General features: G+C 36.6%; 1 protein-coding gene across 3 annotated transcripts; it reads left to right on the forward strand.

Moving 5' to 3' along the window:
- The first annotated feature begins 304 nt into the window (after positions 1 to 304).
- LOC119828609 (uncharacterized protein CG45076-like) lies at positions 305 to 13,710 on the forward strand. 3 transcript variants are annotated; one of them, XM_038350820.1, is made up of 11 exons: positions 341 to 516; positions 2,347 to 2,430; positions 6,307 to 6,501; positions 7,879 to 7,991; positions 9,478 to 9,614; positions 9,865 to 10,026; positions 11,388 to 11,589; positions 11,740 to 11,785; positions 12,027 to 12,500; positions 12,692 to 12,801; positions 13,223 to 13,710. In XM_038350820.1, the coding sequence occupies exons 1-11, from the start codon at positions 454 to 456 to the stop codon at positions 13,374 to 13,376; spliced, it is 1,740 nt and encodes a 579-aa protein (XP_038206748.1). In that variant the 5' UTR covers positions 341 to 453; the 3' UTR covers positions 13,377 to 13,710. The 3 variants fall into 3 exon arrangements, with proteins under 3 accessions (XP_038206750.1, XP_038206749.1, XP_038206748.1); XM_038350822.1 differs by lacking the exon at positions 9,865 to 10,026 and having other exon boundaries at positions 305 to 516; XM_038350821.1 differs by lacking the exon at positions 2,347 to 2,430 and having other exon boundaries at positions 335 to 516.
- The last annotated feature ends 1,305 nt before the right edge of the window (positions 13,711 to 15,015 follow it).

The following is a 15,015-nucleotide window of genomic DNA, read 5'->3' on the forward strand; positions in this document are numbered from 1 at the left end:
ATAAATTTAAACGAACAGTAGACAGATAGCTAGTTACAGATCCAAAAACCTCTTCAATGAGAGTCAACATTTTTCTATTGTCACTACGTATCCACTCGAGTTTTAAAGCGTGCCAAGCCGTCACATCATTCAAAACTGTAAAATTATAATCTATGCATAGTTATTTTAAAACCTAGATCCCTTTCGTCTGATGACTCGTCAAATATAAAGTTATATTTAAACACGCCCATGGTCTGTTGCATTCCACATAAAGTATGATTATCCTTAACCCAATTGTGACATCACAATCGGGTGTTTTGAAAATTAAGAAAAGCAGATTAGGAATGACGTGAAAATTGCAATGACAGTGATCTAAAAATAAGGTCGCCGTTCACGCGTCCGCTGGCCAAGCGTGCTCACCAGTCGAGGACCAACCGTCGCGAGTTTCACACGAACGAATTTCGAGCAGCAATCATGGTTTACGAAAGTGACTTCTATACGACGCGCCGGCCCTACCGGTCCAACTACAGCGTGACGGTAAGTCTGATGTTCTAACTCCTATTGAGCGTGCACCTCGCTCCAGTCTAATCCCGGGAGCCGGACGCCCTCGCACCAAAACGACCCTCGTCATATCCAATATTCATTGTTTTCACGGTTTTCCACATTTAGAGATTGATAGTTAGTACATTCAACATTGAATTCAATCATCGACATGTGCGACTGCTTACAAATGTTGCTTTTTAAGTAGCCGTCTAGCCGTATCGACTTTCATTAGCGTAGGGCTCGATAGGACGTGTCGGTAGCGTCCCGCAAATGGGTCAGATCGAAATGAAAAACGAAGTGTAGGAAAGCGTAGCTAGTGCGCGCCAAATATAGCCGCGGCTGGAAACGACGCCCGTCTGAATAACGGCGAATTCTACGCTTGCAGCGGGCGGGCGACTGGGAGAAGGTGCCTTTCGTGCCCCGGCCGAGTCTCGTGCCCGATCCGGTGACGGCGTTCGGTAGGAAGGCGCGGCCGGGCGCGCGCGGCTCCATCTTGGAGCCCGTCACGCGGCAGAACATTCCACCCAAGCCCGAGGCCAAGCTCGCGCCGCTCGCGCCGTACGTGTCGCCGCGTGAGCAGACGCGCGCACGCGTGCTGGCGGCCGTGGGGCAGCGCGAGCGCGCCTACGAGGCCGACCCACTGGGCACTCCGCGCGACCATATGGACGTGCTGCTTGCACAGGCGCACGGCCGGCCTCAGCACGCGCCGCATCGCCACGTCTTCTACAGCAACTATGCTACGTATTGATTCGGTCGTAGTCAGTCATTCGTGTGTCGCTTTGCTGGGTCGGAGGGTGCGAGGGTGCGCGGCCTAGGGCGGCGGTGCTAAGGGCGCGGTTGTTGCAGACGCCGCGGCACTACGTCGTGGTGGACCGGGACCCGCTGCCGCGTCGCGCCGAGGAGCAATACTCGTACTCGTACTCGAGCACGTCGGAGCGGTCCACAGGCAGCGGGCTGCCGCAGCGCAGCTCTTACAGCAACACGGTGGAGCGGCGCGCCGGCTCGGGTCCGGGCGGCTACTCGTACTCCAGCGAGCGCTCCAGCAGCCTGGGCGGCCCCGGCGGCTACTCCTACTCGTCCACCACTAGCGGCCGCCTGCCCTACGGCACCACCTACCGCCACTACTCTTACCGCGTGTAGCGCCCCGGCTCCCGACCTCCCGACCCTCTCTCCTGTTTCCTCTCACCCCTAACTACCTTTCCGACGTAATCAGTATTCGCTAACGCAATGTGATCGCTCTACTTTCCCTTTATATATAAGTGGACGTGTATCTCCGGCTTTTTGGTGTTTAGTATTTAAAGATTTTTTATTTATTATAATCTTATAATTTAGACTGAATTTTTAATAAAGCTTGTGATTTGTAATACTCGTTTTTTCTGTCTGAAATGTGCTCCTCTCACAATATAAGGTCGATTATGACTCGACTCTATACACTAACATTACATAAGGAATATGTTTATGTTTACTAAATATACTTAATCGGTCAATCTTATTAATAGTAAATATTTACAACAGTAAATAGTTACTTACATCATGTACAAGATCTAGATAAGAACGGGATATTGATATCGATGACAATTCAATTTTGATACTTGAACAAAATTTTTATTTCGTTCTTTTTCGGTATTAGAAAACCACAAAACTATATTTGCTCAGGCACAAAACTTTAACAGAGAATAGTACTATGTTAATAATTGAAATATATTAAATAGTATCTATCACTGTAATAGATTAAATATTGCACATAGACACTTACCTGCACACCATACACTACCTATAAACATGATACCAACTAAAGTACCTGTTTGCATTGACGCGCCGCAGCCGTTGTCATCGGTGTACTACCTATCGTCACTTCTTCCGGCTTACAATATCCCCTACGTCACGTATATACCCAAGCTGTCTCAGGTGAGTTGGGAACTGCTGTAAATAAGCTACTGCAGGCGCTCTCAGCCATCACGCATCATGACAGCACAGCATTTTCCATCCCAGAATAAACCATGATCATTCAAACGAAATGCTATTTGATTCCGTATGCAGCATAGTCGACGCAATATTACCTACACTGGTCACTGGTGGTAGGTTACAGGCTTAGCTTTCATATTATTTACATAGGCATGCTATCATCCTGCCTACCATCATTTGAACTTTATGAGTCTGTGAATACATATATATCATCAATGTACGTAATATAATTTATAAAACATTGACTCGAATAAAAATTCAATTTGGTTTTCTCAGCTATTATTTATAGTTAGCCAAATATCACATTGTCATGAGTTTATATTGCAATCAAGCATTGGCTAACAAATTACTCCAAATGACATTCCTACTATAAATCAAAATTTTAAAGCTTTTTGATGTACTACGAGTAGGTATAATAGCATCTAGATATCTATTTGTCAAAAAATCATATGTTATTTGATTTTGAAGACTAATAGGTTACATTTTCTCCGTTATGGCTCCGTTAAGGCTGGCCAATTTAATCGCCTCTAGGTATATGACGACTAGTTAGAGCAGTATTTTCCAAAAGAAAGATAAAAATATCGGACTGCATCTACTTTATTAAATGAAAATGCATTATTTCAATTTTGATATTAGGTATTCTTTGAAATTGTATTTACTTAGGTAGGTATTTTATTATGTATTCTTATTTGTTTGGTGTCTTCGTTGTTGTCACAATAAGAATTAAGATACTATTAGAAGTTGTGGTAAAGCTGACCTGTGCCAAGATCAATTGAAAATGCTAATGCATTGCTCACATATGCATAGGAAAGTACCGCGGTGATTCAAATTTCAAACAGAGGCTTTGAGTGAAGCGAACCAAATATCCAACGAAGCTTAATAAAACTGAACTGACCTGGATGTATTTAACTATTATTTAAAGTATTAAACACGTTTTCACATAATAATAAATAAAACATAAGTTTTGCTATAGGGCGGCCTTATCACTTTAAAGTGATCTCTGCAAGACAAGGACAAATCTACGCTGTTTAAAAGGAGATAACAAAATAAATAAATAAATAAATAATTCACTCATAAGGTACTCCATATTATACAGGAAGTATAACATTGTGAATAAGAATATGTAAGATGTTATAGATACGTTGTGAATCGTCTGATATACTTTGGCAGAGTTAGGCATAATATTATTGCAGTAGTTGCATTAAATAAATTTTTGGAGAATACTATTTTTTTTTGAGTAGCACATAGGGCTCAATGTATAATTTTAATTCTAACGATGATTTCAGAATAAAAAGTATTACGTACTTTACACAAAAACTGAATAATATATTAATTAAACGGAATGTTTAATTAATATATTATATATTCTATTAGCGGGATGAAACATTGAGAAAGATATGAACAATATATTTTACAACGAAGAAAATCTCCATCAACTAATTACATAAAAAAGCAACATGTGAGAATTTTCGATAGAAGATTTGTGTTTTAAAAATAAATATAATTAAAATATAACACAATTTTTACTGAATTTCGTAAGAAATACATTTTTTGGGTAAGGTATATTTTTATGTTTTGTGAAAAAAGTGCAAATGCGAAGTTGTGGATCATTTAAATACTTATTTTCAACTTATCTTAGGTAGCTAGTTTTTGTAGAAGACTTACACATATTAATACTAGAGAATAAACTTTTTTATTCCTTAAAAAGTCACCTCTTACCACTTCCCGACCTCTAATCGGCCGTAAATAGTTTTTTTCTTTAATTTTTGTTATATTATCCAATTGAATTCCTTATGATTACTTATACCATATTTTTTTAATAGTTATTTTACAATTTTCACCGGCTTCAACAAATTTACAACTATTCTGTTGAAATATCTGTAATTAGGTATGAACATGAATTAATTGGTAGATATAGTACCGGAACACGTAACGCTAAAAAAACGAGACAGTTGTTTTTTTTAATAGCAATTTATGTTTCTTAAGAAAAGTCACGAACCCATGAAAATTCTCAGAATATTGGAAACTTTATGTTTTGTGATTGTGCGAACGAGCTTTTGGCAGCACACCAAAGGCCAAGTGAAAACGGCTGCGTATTACGAAAGCTAAACAATCTAGTTTTATACACGTTTGTGTTCGTTTCATTTATTCAGCGTCTATTAAACAAAATTATTGCGTCTCTAGAACAATGTTGTAGGTAAATTGCTCATATTTAATTTGCTATTCCTAAATTTAATGCCCACTAAATATAGGTAAGAACATGACGCAACGTGATGGAAAAGTTATGTTCGATTTAGTCTACGTAAAAATAAATAAAAAACCTAGTTACCTACGCAGTATTCAAATTATATTCGTATACCTATAATAATTTGTTCTATTATAAATTATGTAATAATTAATAATGCCTACTATTACCTACATATCTACCTTAATTCAGAAATATTTTTGAACGTTTGTCAAAGCTTTTAATCTTAAGGTAATAACTTCAATTCTGTACTTTAGGATGGCATACATCAATTCATTCCTAGGAATACTTTTCTGTTCTTCTGCTCTCTGCACTTTTATTATTAACACGATATCTGACTACACGATATTGTTTACCAACTAGTTTTACTGAAAGTATGCAAAATAAAAGATTATGATTAAAAAAGTATAACATAAAATAATAACAAATCGCTGAATGAGTGTTGATCTAATTTTATCAAGCTCTCCGTTTGGATCGTGAGTCAGTCTGAAATCTCGAAATGCGTCTTATGAAATTAAAAGTAGCTGCGATGAAAGATAATCAAAGCATATTTATCTTTTCCCATAAAATGTTTATCATGAGATGAAGAGTATAATAATAAAGATTAGAACTCGAAAAGTATCGAATTACTTCAATTCGTACTAAATAATTAATAGGTAATTTAACAAATAGCCTGTTCTGTAAAATAAAGAAAAAGAACAGAGATTCAAAGCTATCTCCTAATTACAAATATATATTTATATTTACTAATACCGTAAGAAAACTAAAGTTTATTCATATTTAGTGCTGGAACATTGTTATGCAAATTTGTATCATAGATAATTTAATAGGTACTGCATTAGATATCATATGATTATTTTAAAGATGTTTTTCAAGAAAATTTTAGATTTTCTCCGATATACATAGTAACAAACTAATAAGGATCAATTTTACAAATTTTTTTTTTTGCCTATACGAAAAATCCATATTTGACATTTAGTATGCCAGTAAAATTATGTATGACTAGCAAACCCGGCGAACTCCGTTTCGCCACCAGATGGTTGTATGTGAAAAATGATTTTCCCGCTTTTCAGTTGAAATTTTTCCTGAATTTTCTATGCTATAAACCTCACGGTGCCCGAGACCTTTCCAACGAATGCAAAACCGTGGATATCGGTTCGTGCGTTTTGGAGTTATAGCGTCAGGAAGGAAAACCCGACTTATTTTTATATATTAGATAATAGTAGATTAATGGATCATCTATAATCCATAAGATTACTCATATTAAAATAACGATTCGAACGCATATAGCCAGTTATAAATAATCTGCACCCTCGTTTGGCTGAATATCAGCATCACCTTACGACGCATTTCGTAGCTTTGAGGATTTATTTTTTTGAGGCATGATATTATTACCTATTTACAGCTATTTTACCATTACCCATGTTTATGTAAATCAAGAATATTACATGCTTTTGCTTTTCTATATATTTGTATGTACTTAATTACATTTTCTCTATCCGTTTATTAAATAGCCTTTTGCATCGAAACCTTTATAGATCCTAGGTTCTAGAATGTTCACTGAACAATTACAGGCAGAATTGATATATCGCCCAACATCTCGCACCGTAACTCGACTCGTCACGTACCCCGAGGCGCCGCACCACATCGTGCGCGTGCGCGTGCGTCCCTCTGTCATCCTGAGGGAGCTGGACCGTATCGCGTACCGCCGCCGCCCCGCTCTCGCTGTATCTGCTATTGATGACTACTATCGCTCCGAATCTACTAAGGTAAGCTTATTGCAAACTCTATACGGCACTTAGTTTTAAGTGTAAAAGAAATATACCGTGTTTATACAATGCCTGATTAGTTACTGAAAATTCAGGCTTCTTGTTTTATTCACAACGAAATTATAGGGGGGTCGAAAATAGCCTGAATTACTTCGAGAAAGGGATGGTACGGCCGTGCCGCTTTTTTTTGCTCGACTTGGTCCCCACCAAGTGCCCCCGCACTGCCATGCCTCCAGATTCTAGTTCAAAATCTTTGATAGCCAACGTTTGATGTCCATATTGAGGGAATTGTGAAATAAGAAAGTTAGTCAGACCTCACCTAGAAAACATCAAGTCTCGGAAAACTCTTACATAAGCGACCTTAAATACAAAAAAAAAATGAAATTCATGGCTTCATTCGTTGGGGAGCTGTAATGCCAAAGACAGACACACACAGACACATAAACAGGCTCGTCAACCTTATAACACCCCTCTTTTTGTGTTGCGAGTAAAAAATTTGACGGTTAGTGGTATTTTAAGTAATATCACAGATAACACAAGTATAGTTTCCTAATAAAAAAAGCACATACTTAGTGTCAACTTATTGTTTATATTGTAAGTTGAGTACATACCTATAAAGTTTAGTGGATTTCACTCATCCGCATTTAGGTATGATCATCCCAAGACGTCATGAATCATACCTACTATAATAAAATTTCAACGATCGCCGAAAATCAATGATATTTTATGATTCTTATATTATGATGCTAGGCAAATGCCTGCAAATGCAGCAATGTATTGAAAGTGATAATTTTAGGATAAACAGAACCATATGAGGATAAAACAGTTCTTAGATTAAATGCCTAGAATGCAGTAGAATAATAATGAGCTGTTGCAAACAAATGATAAGAATTAAAAATATCTAGATAAGTATAGGTATTCAAACCAACAAAGATCGTGAAAACGAATTAAAACAATGTCCTTGGCACATTTCCCGTCATTGCCACTTGCATTCTTAGCTTTATTAATGTATTTGGAGTTGGTCCATAAGTTGGTTGAATAGTTATTAATTAATTAAATATAATTAAAATAGAAGATGTAAGTAGACAAAGAGTTTAAAGGCAATTTTCAGTGCTTCGATTACTTTTGAAAACGTTGTTATAGTAAGAAAAAAATTATCACTGGTGTGATTGTTTCAGTACGTCAACCGTTTGAGAAAATACCTATATTTTCTCAGTATGTATAACCTATTATAGTATTATGTTATCTGTGGTATAACCGTTTAAGTACCTATTTCAAGTATTCCGGTAATTTATAATTCGTAGTTTCCGTAATTCGTTTCGCAATTCCCATCTACAAATTGTAAATCTAAATGTCTATATAACTTGCGATTTGCAGACATTCGAAGATGAAACCCGTCGCATCAGAGCGGATACAGCGTCGCTGCTGCACCGCGCTCGCTCCGTCGTCCCGCGAGCCAAGACTCTTGCGCCATTAGATACTATTTACACGTAAGTTTACTTCCATTATACTTACCAGGTCTCAACATCTCTTTCTAATCTTCATTGATCACTACAGAAGCAAGGTCCTTGTAACATTTTGCTTTATACCAAACAGAGACATTAGTATTCACAAAACATACGGATTTGTTAATATGCACAAATAATAATTCTGCTAAATTATAAGAAACAGTACACGTGTTAAAAATAAAGACACGTAGTACTTGCGTGATGACGGGTCAAGTTTTTCTTGGCATATACTGATGTAACAGGACCAAAATAGTCGGTCCATTGATGAGATTATCAGACGCTTCGGCATTGACATTGACGACAACCAAAGAGCATCTTTGGCAGTGCATCAGTGCAATGTAAACAATGAAGTACGGGTAAAAATGAAATCATGAAAGTATAGGCGTAAGGCATTACAGAATTGTGTAATATCGAATTACTTTTATAAACATTTTTAGATTCAAGAAACTTCTGGAGATTCCACTCTCCACAGTCATCATCCTAGGTGATTCTAAAACGTTTGATAGCATACTTCTTTAAGATACCTACTTCAGTTAAGTCTGCCTACGACATTCTTATATACCTATTAATGTAATTTAATTATTTGTAAAACATTTTAGTGCATGATACTTTTCGTCTTATGTAACATATTTATGTATTTTGAATAAACATTAGATATAAAAAGGTAAAGAATAAGAAATAAGTAAGGAATTTTAACTATTTTCACATTGTCAGTTTATTTTCGTTCACACATTAGGTATGTTTATGCTATATTTCTATTCTATAAATTGTTTCCCACATCGTACAAACACATACAATGTTTTTAGAACATATAAACTATTTATTGCGTTCCGTTTATTTAAAACATCAATGAGGTGATAACACATAAGGTGACCTACACCTATTGCCCATTTTCCCAACTACTATATAAGCAGATGTTATGCACAAGAACACGTTTCCAGAGTGGGTGTGGATTACACCGCCAAAAGTATCTGCATGACGCGTTGTACTCGTACGCTCCAACGATATAATTATAGACCAGTTAAATGCCAGCCAATGTTTACCGGCCACTGTTCTTTTATATTTTTATGGTTTATTTTGGTTGGAGATATCCGTTGTGTTTAAATAAATTTTACACGTCGTTCGGATGTTGATAAAATCGAAGGAAATTATGACGCAAATTGAATATCGGGTTCGCGACCTTGTGCGGCGGGACAAGGTCTCTGAAAATAGTTTGTCATTCGTACTTGAGGAATTTTAATATTTTAAATATTTTCTTAGATAACTATTACATAAATAAACACCTAAGAAATTTATTATCCAGCATTATTCCATATGATAACGTTATGTTTTATCATTAAGTAATTAATGTTCTATGGTTTTTTTTCGTAAATACACTGCATTTTTTTTTACGTACGTTACGAAAGAAGACGCAGTCAATTGACATTTGCAAAGAATTTCTTCAATTGTTCTCTACGACTAATTACAGATACTCCTATGGAGAGCCGGTCCCATACCGTTTCAGCAATGACGCATACGTCGCTAAATTACTTTTGCCTCTTAGAAGCGTTGCTGACAACATCCACAACATCTCGTTCTACAACGAACCAGCTAAGAAGTTTACAGGTATTTACGGAAGCAAGTACAGTAAATAACAACTTCGATTAAAGGAATCTATCTTTATTTGTGTCATAACTCTAAATTAATCCTACTCGTGTGTTCATTCTTTATCGTCAACCTTATAAACTCTAAAATGTGCTCCGACCAAACATGAATACAAAAGGGGATTACGTATGACCCTTTTTTGTGTTTGGACTAATCAGGACTAACGTGTAGTCCCAGTGTGCCCCTGTGGTAACAGAGTGTTGCTCGCCAGGACGCGGCAACCTCGCGTGCGTGCACTACTCCGGCAATAAGGCCTTCTCCAACCGCAGACCCCTCTACAAAGAACTTAGCATCAGGGATGACGTGAACCTTCTTTCCTTCTACGCGAAGAACAGACTCGCGGCCGCCGGTTTGGCCGTCGAGAACGCCACAGGTATCTCGCAACAACGCTCTACTAGCGCTCGCTTATCCTCTGCATAATCAATAAAAGAATTTTAAAGAAACGCCAGAGAAATCTCGTAGCTATAACGCTCATTTGAAATCACCTTCAAGAATCATCTAGTGGAATTAAGTTATCCAGTGTAAATATTTAGATTGTTAGTGTTTGATTTTTGTACAGTATTTCTATTCGATTCCTATCTAAGTTCTTCTCTATCTTCTTAGAATTAGTAGCTAATTTTATCTCATTTGACCAATTGTCTATTAATAACCAGTCTTGTATACACTAAAGTCACATTCAAGATATAATGCTAAGGACAAATGTACAATATTTTAGTGAGTAGTTCTATCTAAGTGTACCAAGTGTCAGGTTGCGAGGTTAGCTCGTAGGCGTATAAAATTCAAAAAATTTGCTTTGGAACTCCGACGTCGTCGGGGTTTAATAGAGAGCTTTAAAAAGGGAAATAAATTTTGTGTATAACACTGAGTGTGGTGTCTCTTGCAGCGAAAGACGCGCCGGAACAAACGACGGCGGCGCAGTGCGCGTAGATCGGACCCCATGTGCCTACAGCGAAGCGCGGCGCGGGCGCAAGCCGCAGTGACCACTCCCTTGCCCCCGCGTCGCGCATCTTTCGCTCTCTTTGATCTCGGTATAACACCTTCCGACTAACCGAAATATCATATATTTTTATACACTCTATTCAAATTCGACTTATTTTGTTAACATTTTAAAGGAACAATTTATTTTTTACATTTATATAGTCATTATCGCGATACGGCGATTCGCCGCGGTGGTGATCAATTTTCGTTTTTAATTAACAGAACTGATTTTGTTTCATAATAAATATTAAATCACATTTGTTGTTTTAATTAGATTGCACGGTAGTTATCCCGTTCCATGCTTATGATGTCCACGCTTCCTGACGCTTCGCTTTCTCAATTAATTCGCTCATATATGTAAACTTCTCACTTTGAGTATTTGATATGATATTAACCCTATTTAAGATTATACTATTGTAAATATATTCCATTACTGAGTTATATACCACTTAGTATTTTGTTTGACAATTGAATCTGATTGTTTATTTAAATTTTGAGTTGATCCCATTTCATGCAACACATTGCGACAGTATGCGCTCCGGCCCAGCCACGCTTTCAGCCGCTTCATAGCACTTAGCCAAAGGCCTAAAGAGGTGCTTTTCCATAAGCTTACGGGCTGGGGTCAATGCTATGCCGTCATATTAGAGCGATCAATTTCCTATGTCGCTTCATTTCGAATAATCACTGGCCAAGGCCTCGACGAGTGTGTGACTCGTCAATAACCATTATTACTACGCCACCCTTGCCGCGGTGCAGTGAAACTCCTCCCGTGGAGGCCGAGCCGCAAGTTCCAGACGCCTCAGATGATGGAAGACCCGGAGCTCGAGCTGAAGGCGGCGAAGGCGGATCGCGAAGCGAGATTCCGCGCGACCACTGCGGAACCAGTTCTGACTCCATCCGTAGATCTGTCTGAGATCAAGCGGAAAAGGCAAGAAGAAGCTCGCGCTGCTGAAGAAAAGTAAGTGTTACCTCTCTTTGCTATAAAATTTTATCATCAATTTGTTTCATAGGGAGAAGTAGCTATGCACCGAACCTTATCTGATTTTACACATAGTTATACCGTTCCAATACAAAAAATCATATTCAAAGAATTTGTTCTTTGTTTCAGAGCTCTAAAAGAAGAAGCTAAACGGGAGGCCGAGAGAAAAGCTCAGGTAAATATTATAATCAATTAGGTGGAACTGTACATAACATGTTAATGTTGTATTGACGACTCGGGGTAGTCATTACAGTGAATGTTCGAGAATGTTGTACCAAAAGGTGTGGTTTTCCTACCTATACTATATTCAAGTTGGTATGTTAAATATGATATAAGAGTATATCTAATAAAGCGGCATAGCCAGTCTTATTATTAAAAAGTCAACGTATTAAATTTTATGGCTTTATATTTTACAGGCTGATCGTGAAGCTGCTGAGAAAAAGAAAGCAGAAGAAGAAGCACGCAAAGCTGAAGAAGCCAAACGCAAGGCTGAAGAGGAAGCCAGAAAAGCTGAGGAAGAAGCTAAATTGGCTGAAGAAGCACGACTGGCCGAAGAGGCACGAAAGGCTGAGGAAGCCAGACTGGCAGAAGAAGCCAGACTCGCCGAAGAAGCTAGACTAGTAGAAGAAGCTAGGCTGGCTGAGGAAGCCAGACTGGCAGAAGAAGCTAGATTGGCCGAGGAAGCGAGACTAGCGGAAGAAGCTCGTTTAGCTGAAGAAGCTAAATTAGCAGAAGAAGCAAGGTTAGCTGAGGAAGCCAGATTGGCTGAAGAAGCTAGATTAGCCGAAGAAGAGAGGCTTGCCGAACAGAGAAGGCAAGAGGAATTAGCTAAGTTGGAAGAATTGGAACGACAGGCTCAAGAAGAACGTGAAGCAGAACTTGCAAGACAGGTAAAATCATTTATTTCACTAAATAGAAAATCTTATCCAAATTATGTATGACCAAATCAAATCAAATCTCTTTATTCGCCTTTAAAAGAAGAGTACAAACAACAAAATAAATAAAATCATGACATAATAATAGCTATAATTAGATATGTCTGATTAAGTTTCTTAACATATAATATGGCTTTCCTTTGAAGGCGGCTGAATTAGCTGAAATTGCAAGACAAGAATCCGAATTGGCAGCTGCTCGTTTAGAAGAACTCTCAAGGAGTGGCTCTGCTGCTGATGTCGTCGATGGAGAGTCAAAGTACGTAATAACATCATAAAGCACCACGACTTTTAATGATTTATTCAGTTCATTTATTCTTTTATTGAGGTAATATCTCTTGCTAGTTAACACAAATATAATAGCTTAACCTGTATTTTTATGTGTAACCAACTGCTTTAGAATCGAGATTTTGACACGCCTTAAATGGAACAACTTAACCTAAACTTTGTACACACTAACCATTTAATTTAAACCTTATGCACTCCACAAGGATCGATAACAATACAATAATATCATGAATTTATCTTGTTATCCTAATGAGGATCGCATGTATGAAAAGGTTTCCTTAGGTTCTCTGTAAACAAGTGCAAGTGAGACAATTTAGTTGATTCCATCAATAAAGCCTGTTTTTTTAACTAGGTGTGTATATTTACTTTAATTAAAAATTTGTATTTTTCAGTGAAGTCCCAGCGGAGGAAGCAGAGCCGATCGTTGAGGAACCAGCTAGCCCAGAAGTTGTTCCAGACAACGTAGCAGAATCTGAAGTTGAACCCGAAGTTACTGAAGTCAGCGAAGACGAGAAAGCCGAGCCTGATGTAACTGACGAAGAATAGATTTAAGATTCTCGAATGTTCCTACACTCATATTTTCCGTTGGAAAGGAATTTGTTTGGGAATTAAATTGTTGTGCATTTTCTTCTTTAATTTGTTAAGTTACTACTATGTATAATTATGTAGCATATCTACATTAATGGTACAATAGTAGAATGGTAGTTCTTTACAAATCACTTTCATACGCGTAATGTAATTATGCGATAACTAGAGAGTGGACGTTATTAATTTTCTTTTATTTACTACTATTGTTTAATTGTTTTATTAACAAAGTTAAATTAGCCTAAGGATATGTTATATTTTGTTAAATTTAACAATAAAAGACATGTTAATGAAATTGTTATTTTATTTTTTATTTTTTTATGAACAATTTCATAAATTAATTCGATAAACACCTTATTTTTTACTTATTGTACGCAGCTCTTTTTTGTGTAAATTATTAAGTATCTGATATTATGGTTAACTGAGTCTAATAATGTATTGCCAGTTTAATATGAAATAAGGTAAAATATCCAGTATAGTATTTGAATCAATCTTTAATTTCTAAATACCGATAGGTGGCGCTATTTGAGTGTCACGTATGATAAGCTACTTATGTTACTTTTACTTGTTTTCATTCGCACCATGTCCGCGGGTATCAGCTTGTACGTTTTATTAGCTAAAATAAACACGACTCAGATGCAAATGCAACAGTATATTTGTTTCAGGATTATATTTCTAAATTCCCAATTTGTTTTAATGATTATTTTTTACATTTAGGCCACGTTTTATTGTCATAATAACCCTTGATTTGCTTTAATTTTACCCTTTGCTGGTAATAGGTATAGGGTAAGTATGAAAAAGCTGGTAAAATCAAAAGACACAAATATTCATAATATCTTTTAATTGAAACACAAGACACTATAATATTATAAAATATAAACATAATGTGAAAACAATAATATCAAAATATCAATGGAATGGCACACACACGTAACTAGTACGAATTCAAAATTATCCGCTTAAAAACTTTATACTTACTATTTAGAAAAACATTTCGCAATCTAATTCCTAGTATCAATTTCATTATAATAATAAAATCTTAACTTGCAAACTACCAATTCCGAAAAAACAATAACAATGAAATAAGTAATAAAAAATACTTATAGTACGAGTATTTCTAAGTGGCATACCTGCCTATCGCAAGGCAAGGGGTGAATGCCACCTGAATCATACCTATCTAATATTAGGCTTATATACAAAATAAACGGCTGTTGTAAAAAGCTACAAAAGTAGAGACTTTCTATAAAAAATTACGACTAGAATTAAGTACTTTATCACCAGATAAAAATAAATTCGAAATTATTAAAATTAAATCTCAAAGGCAATCATCCATAAACGGTTAAATAAAAAACGAACAACATAGCAATGAAAAACGAATGTTTAAAAACCGACTATTTCTAGATATTGTGCATAACATATCAATTTTTTTTACAAAAAATTCAATATAATAAGAACAAAGAGATATTATCACTACTTTTACTTACTATTTATAAGCATGGAATGCAATGGAATTATTTTATACTAACTCTCCCAAAAGTAACATATTAAAAATGAAAATACAAAAATTTGCTAACACAATTATTCATCTACAATCAAACAG

The sequence above is a fragment of the Zerene cesonia genome, chromosome 8 (genome assembly GCF_012273895.1).
Source record: "Zerene cesonia ecotype Mississippi chromosome 8, Zerene_cesonia_1.1, whole genome shotgun sequence".
In the NCBI taxonomy this organism is placed as follows: domain Eukaryota; kingdom Metazoa; phylum Arthropoda; class Insecta; order Lepidoptera; family Pieridae; genus Zerene; species Zerene cesonia.

Coding starts and splice junctions, on each gene's coding strand:
- LOC119828609 (XM_038350820.1), top strand. CDS start 454: ATGGTTTACGAAAGTGACTTCTATACGACGCGCCGGCCCTACCGGTCC. Junction 517..2,346: donor GGTCCAACTACAGCGTGACG/GTAAGTCTGATG, acceptor GACGCGCCGCAG/CCGTTGTCATCGGTGTACTA. Junction 11,786..12,026: donor AGGCCGAGAGAAAAGCTCAG/GTAAATATTATA, acceptor TATATTTTACAG/GCTGATCGTGAAGCTGCTGA.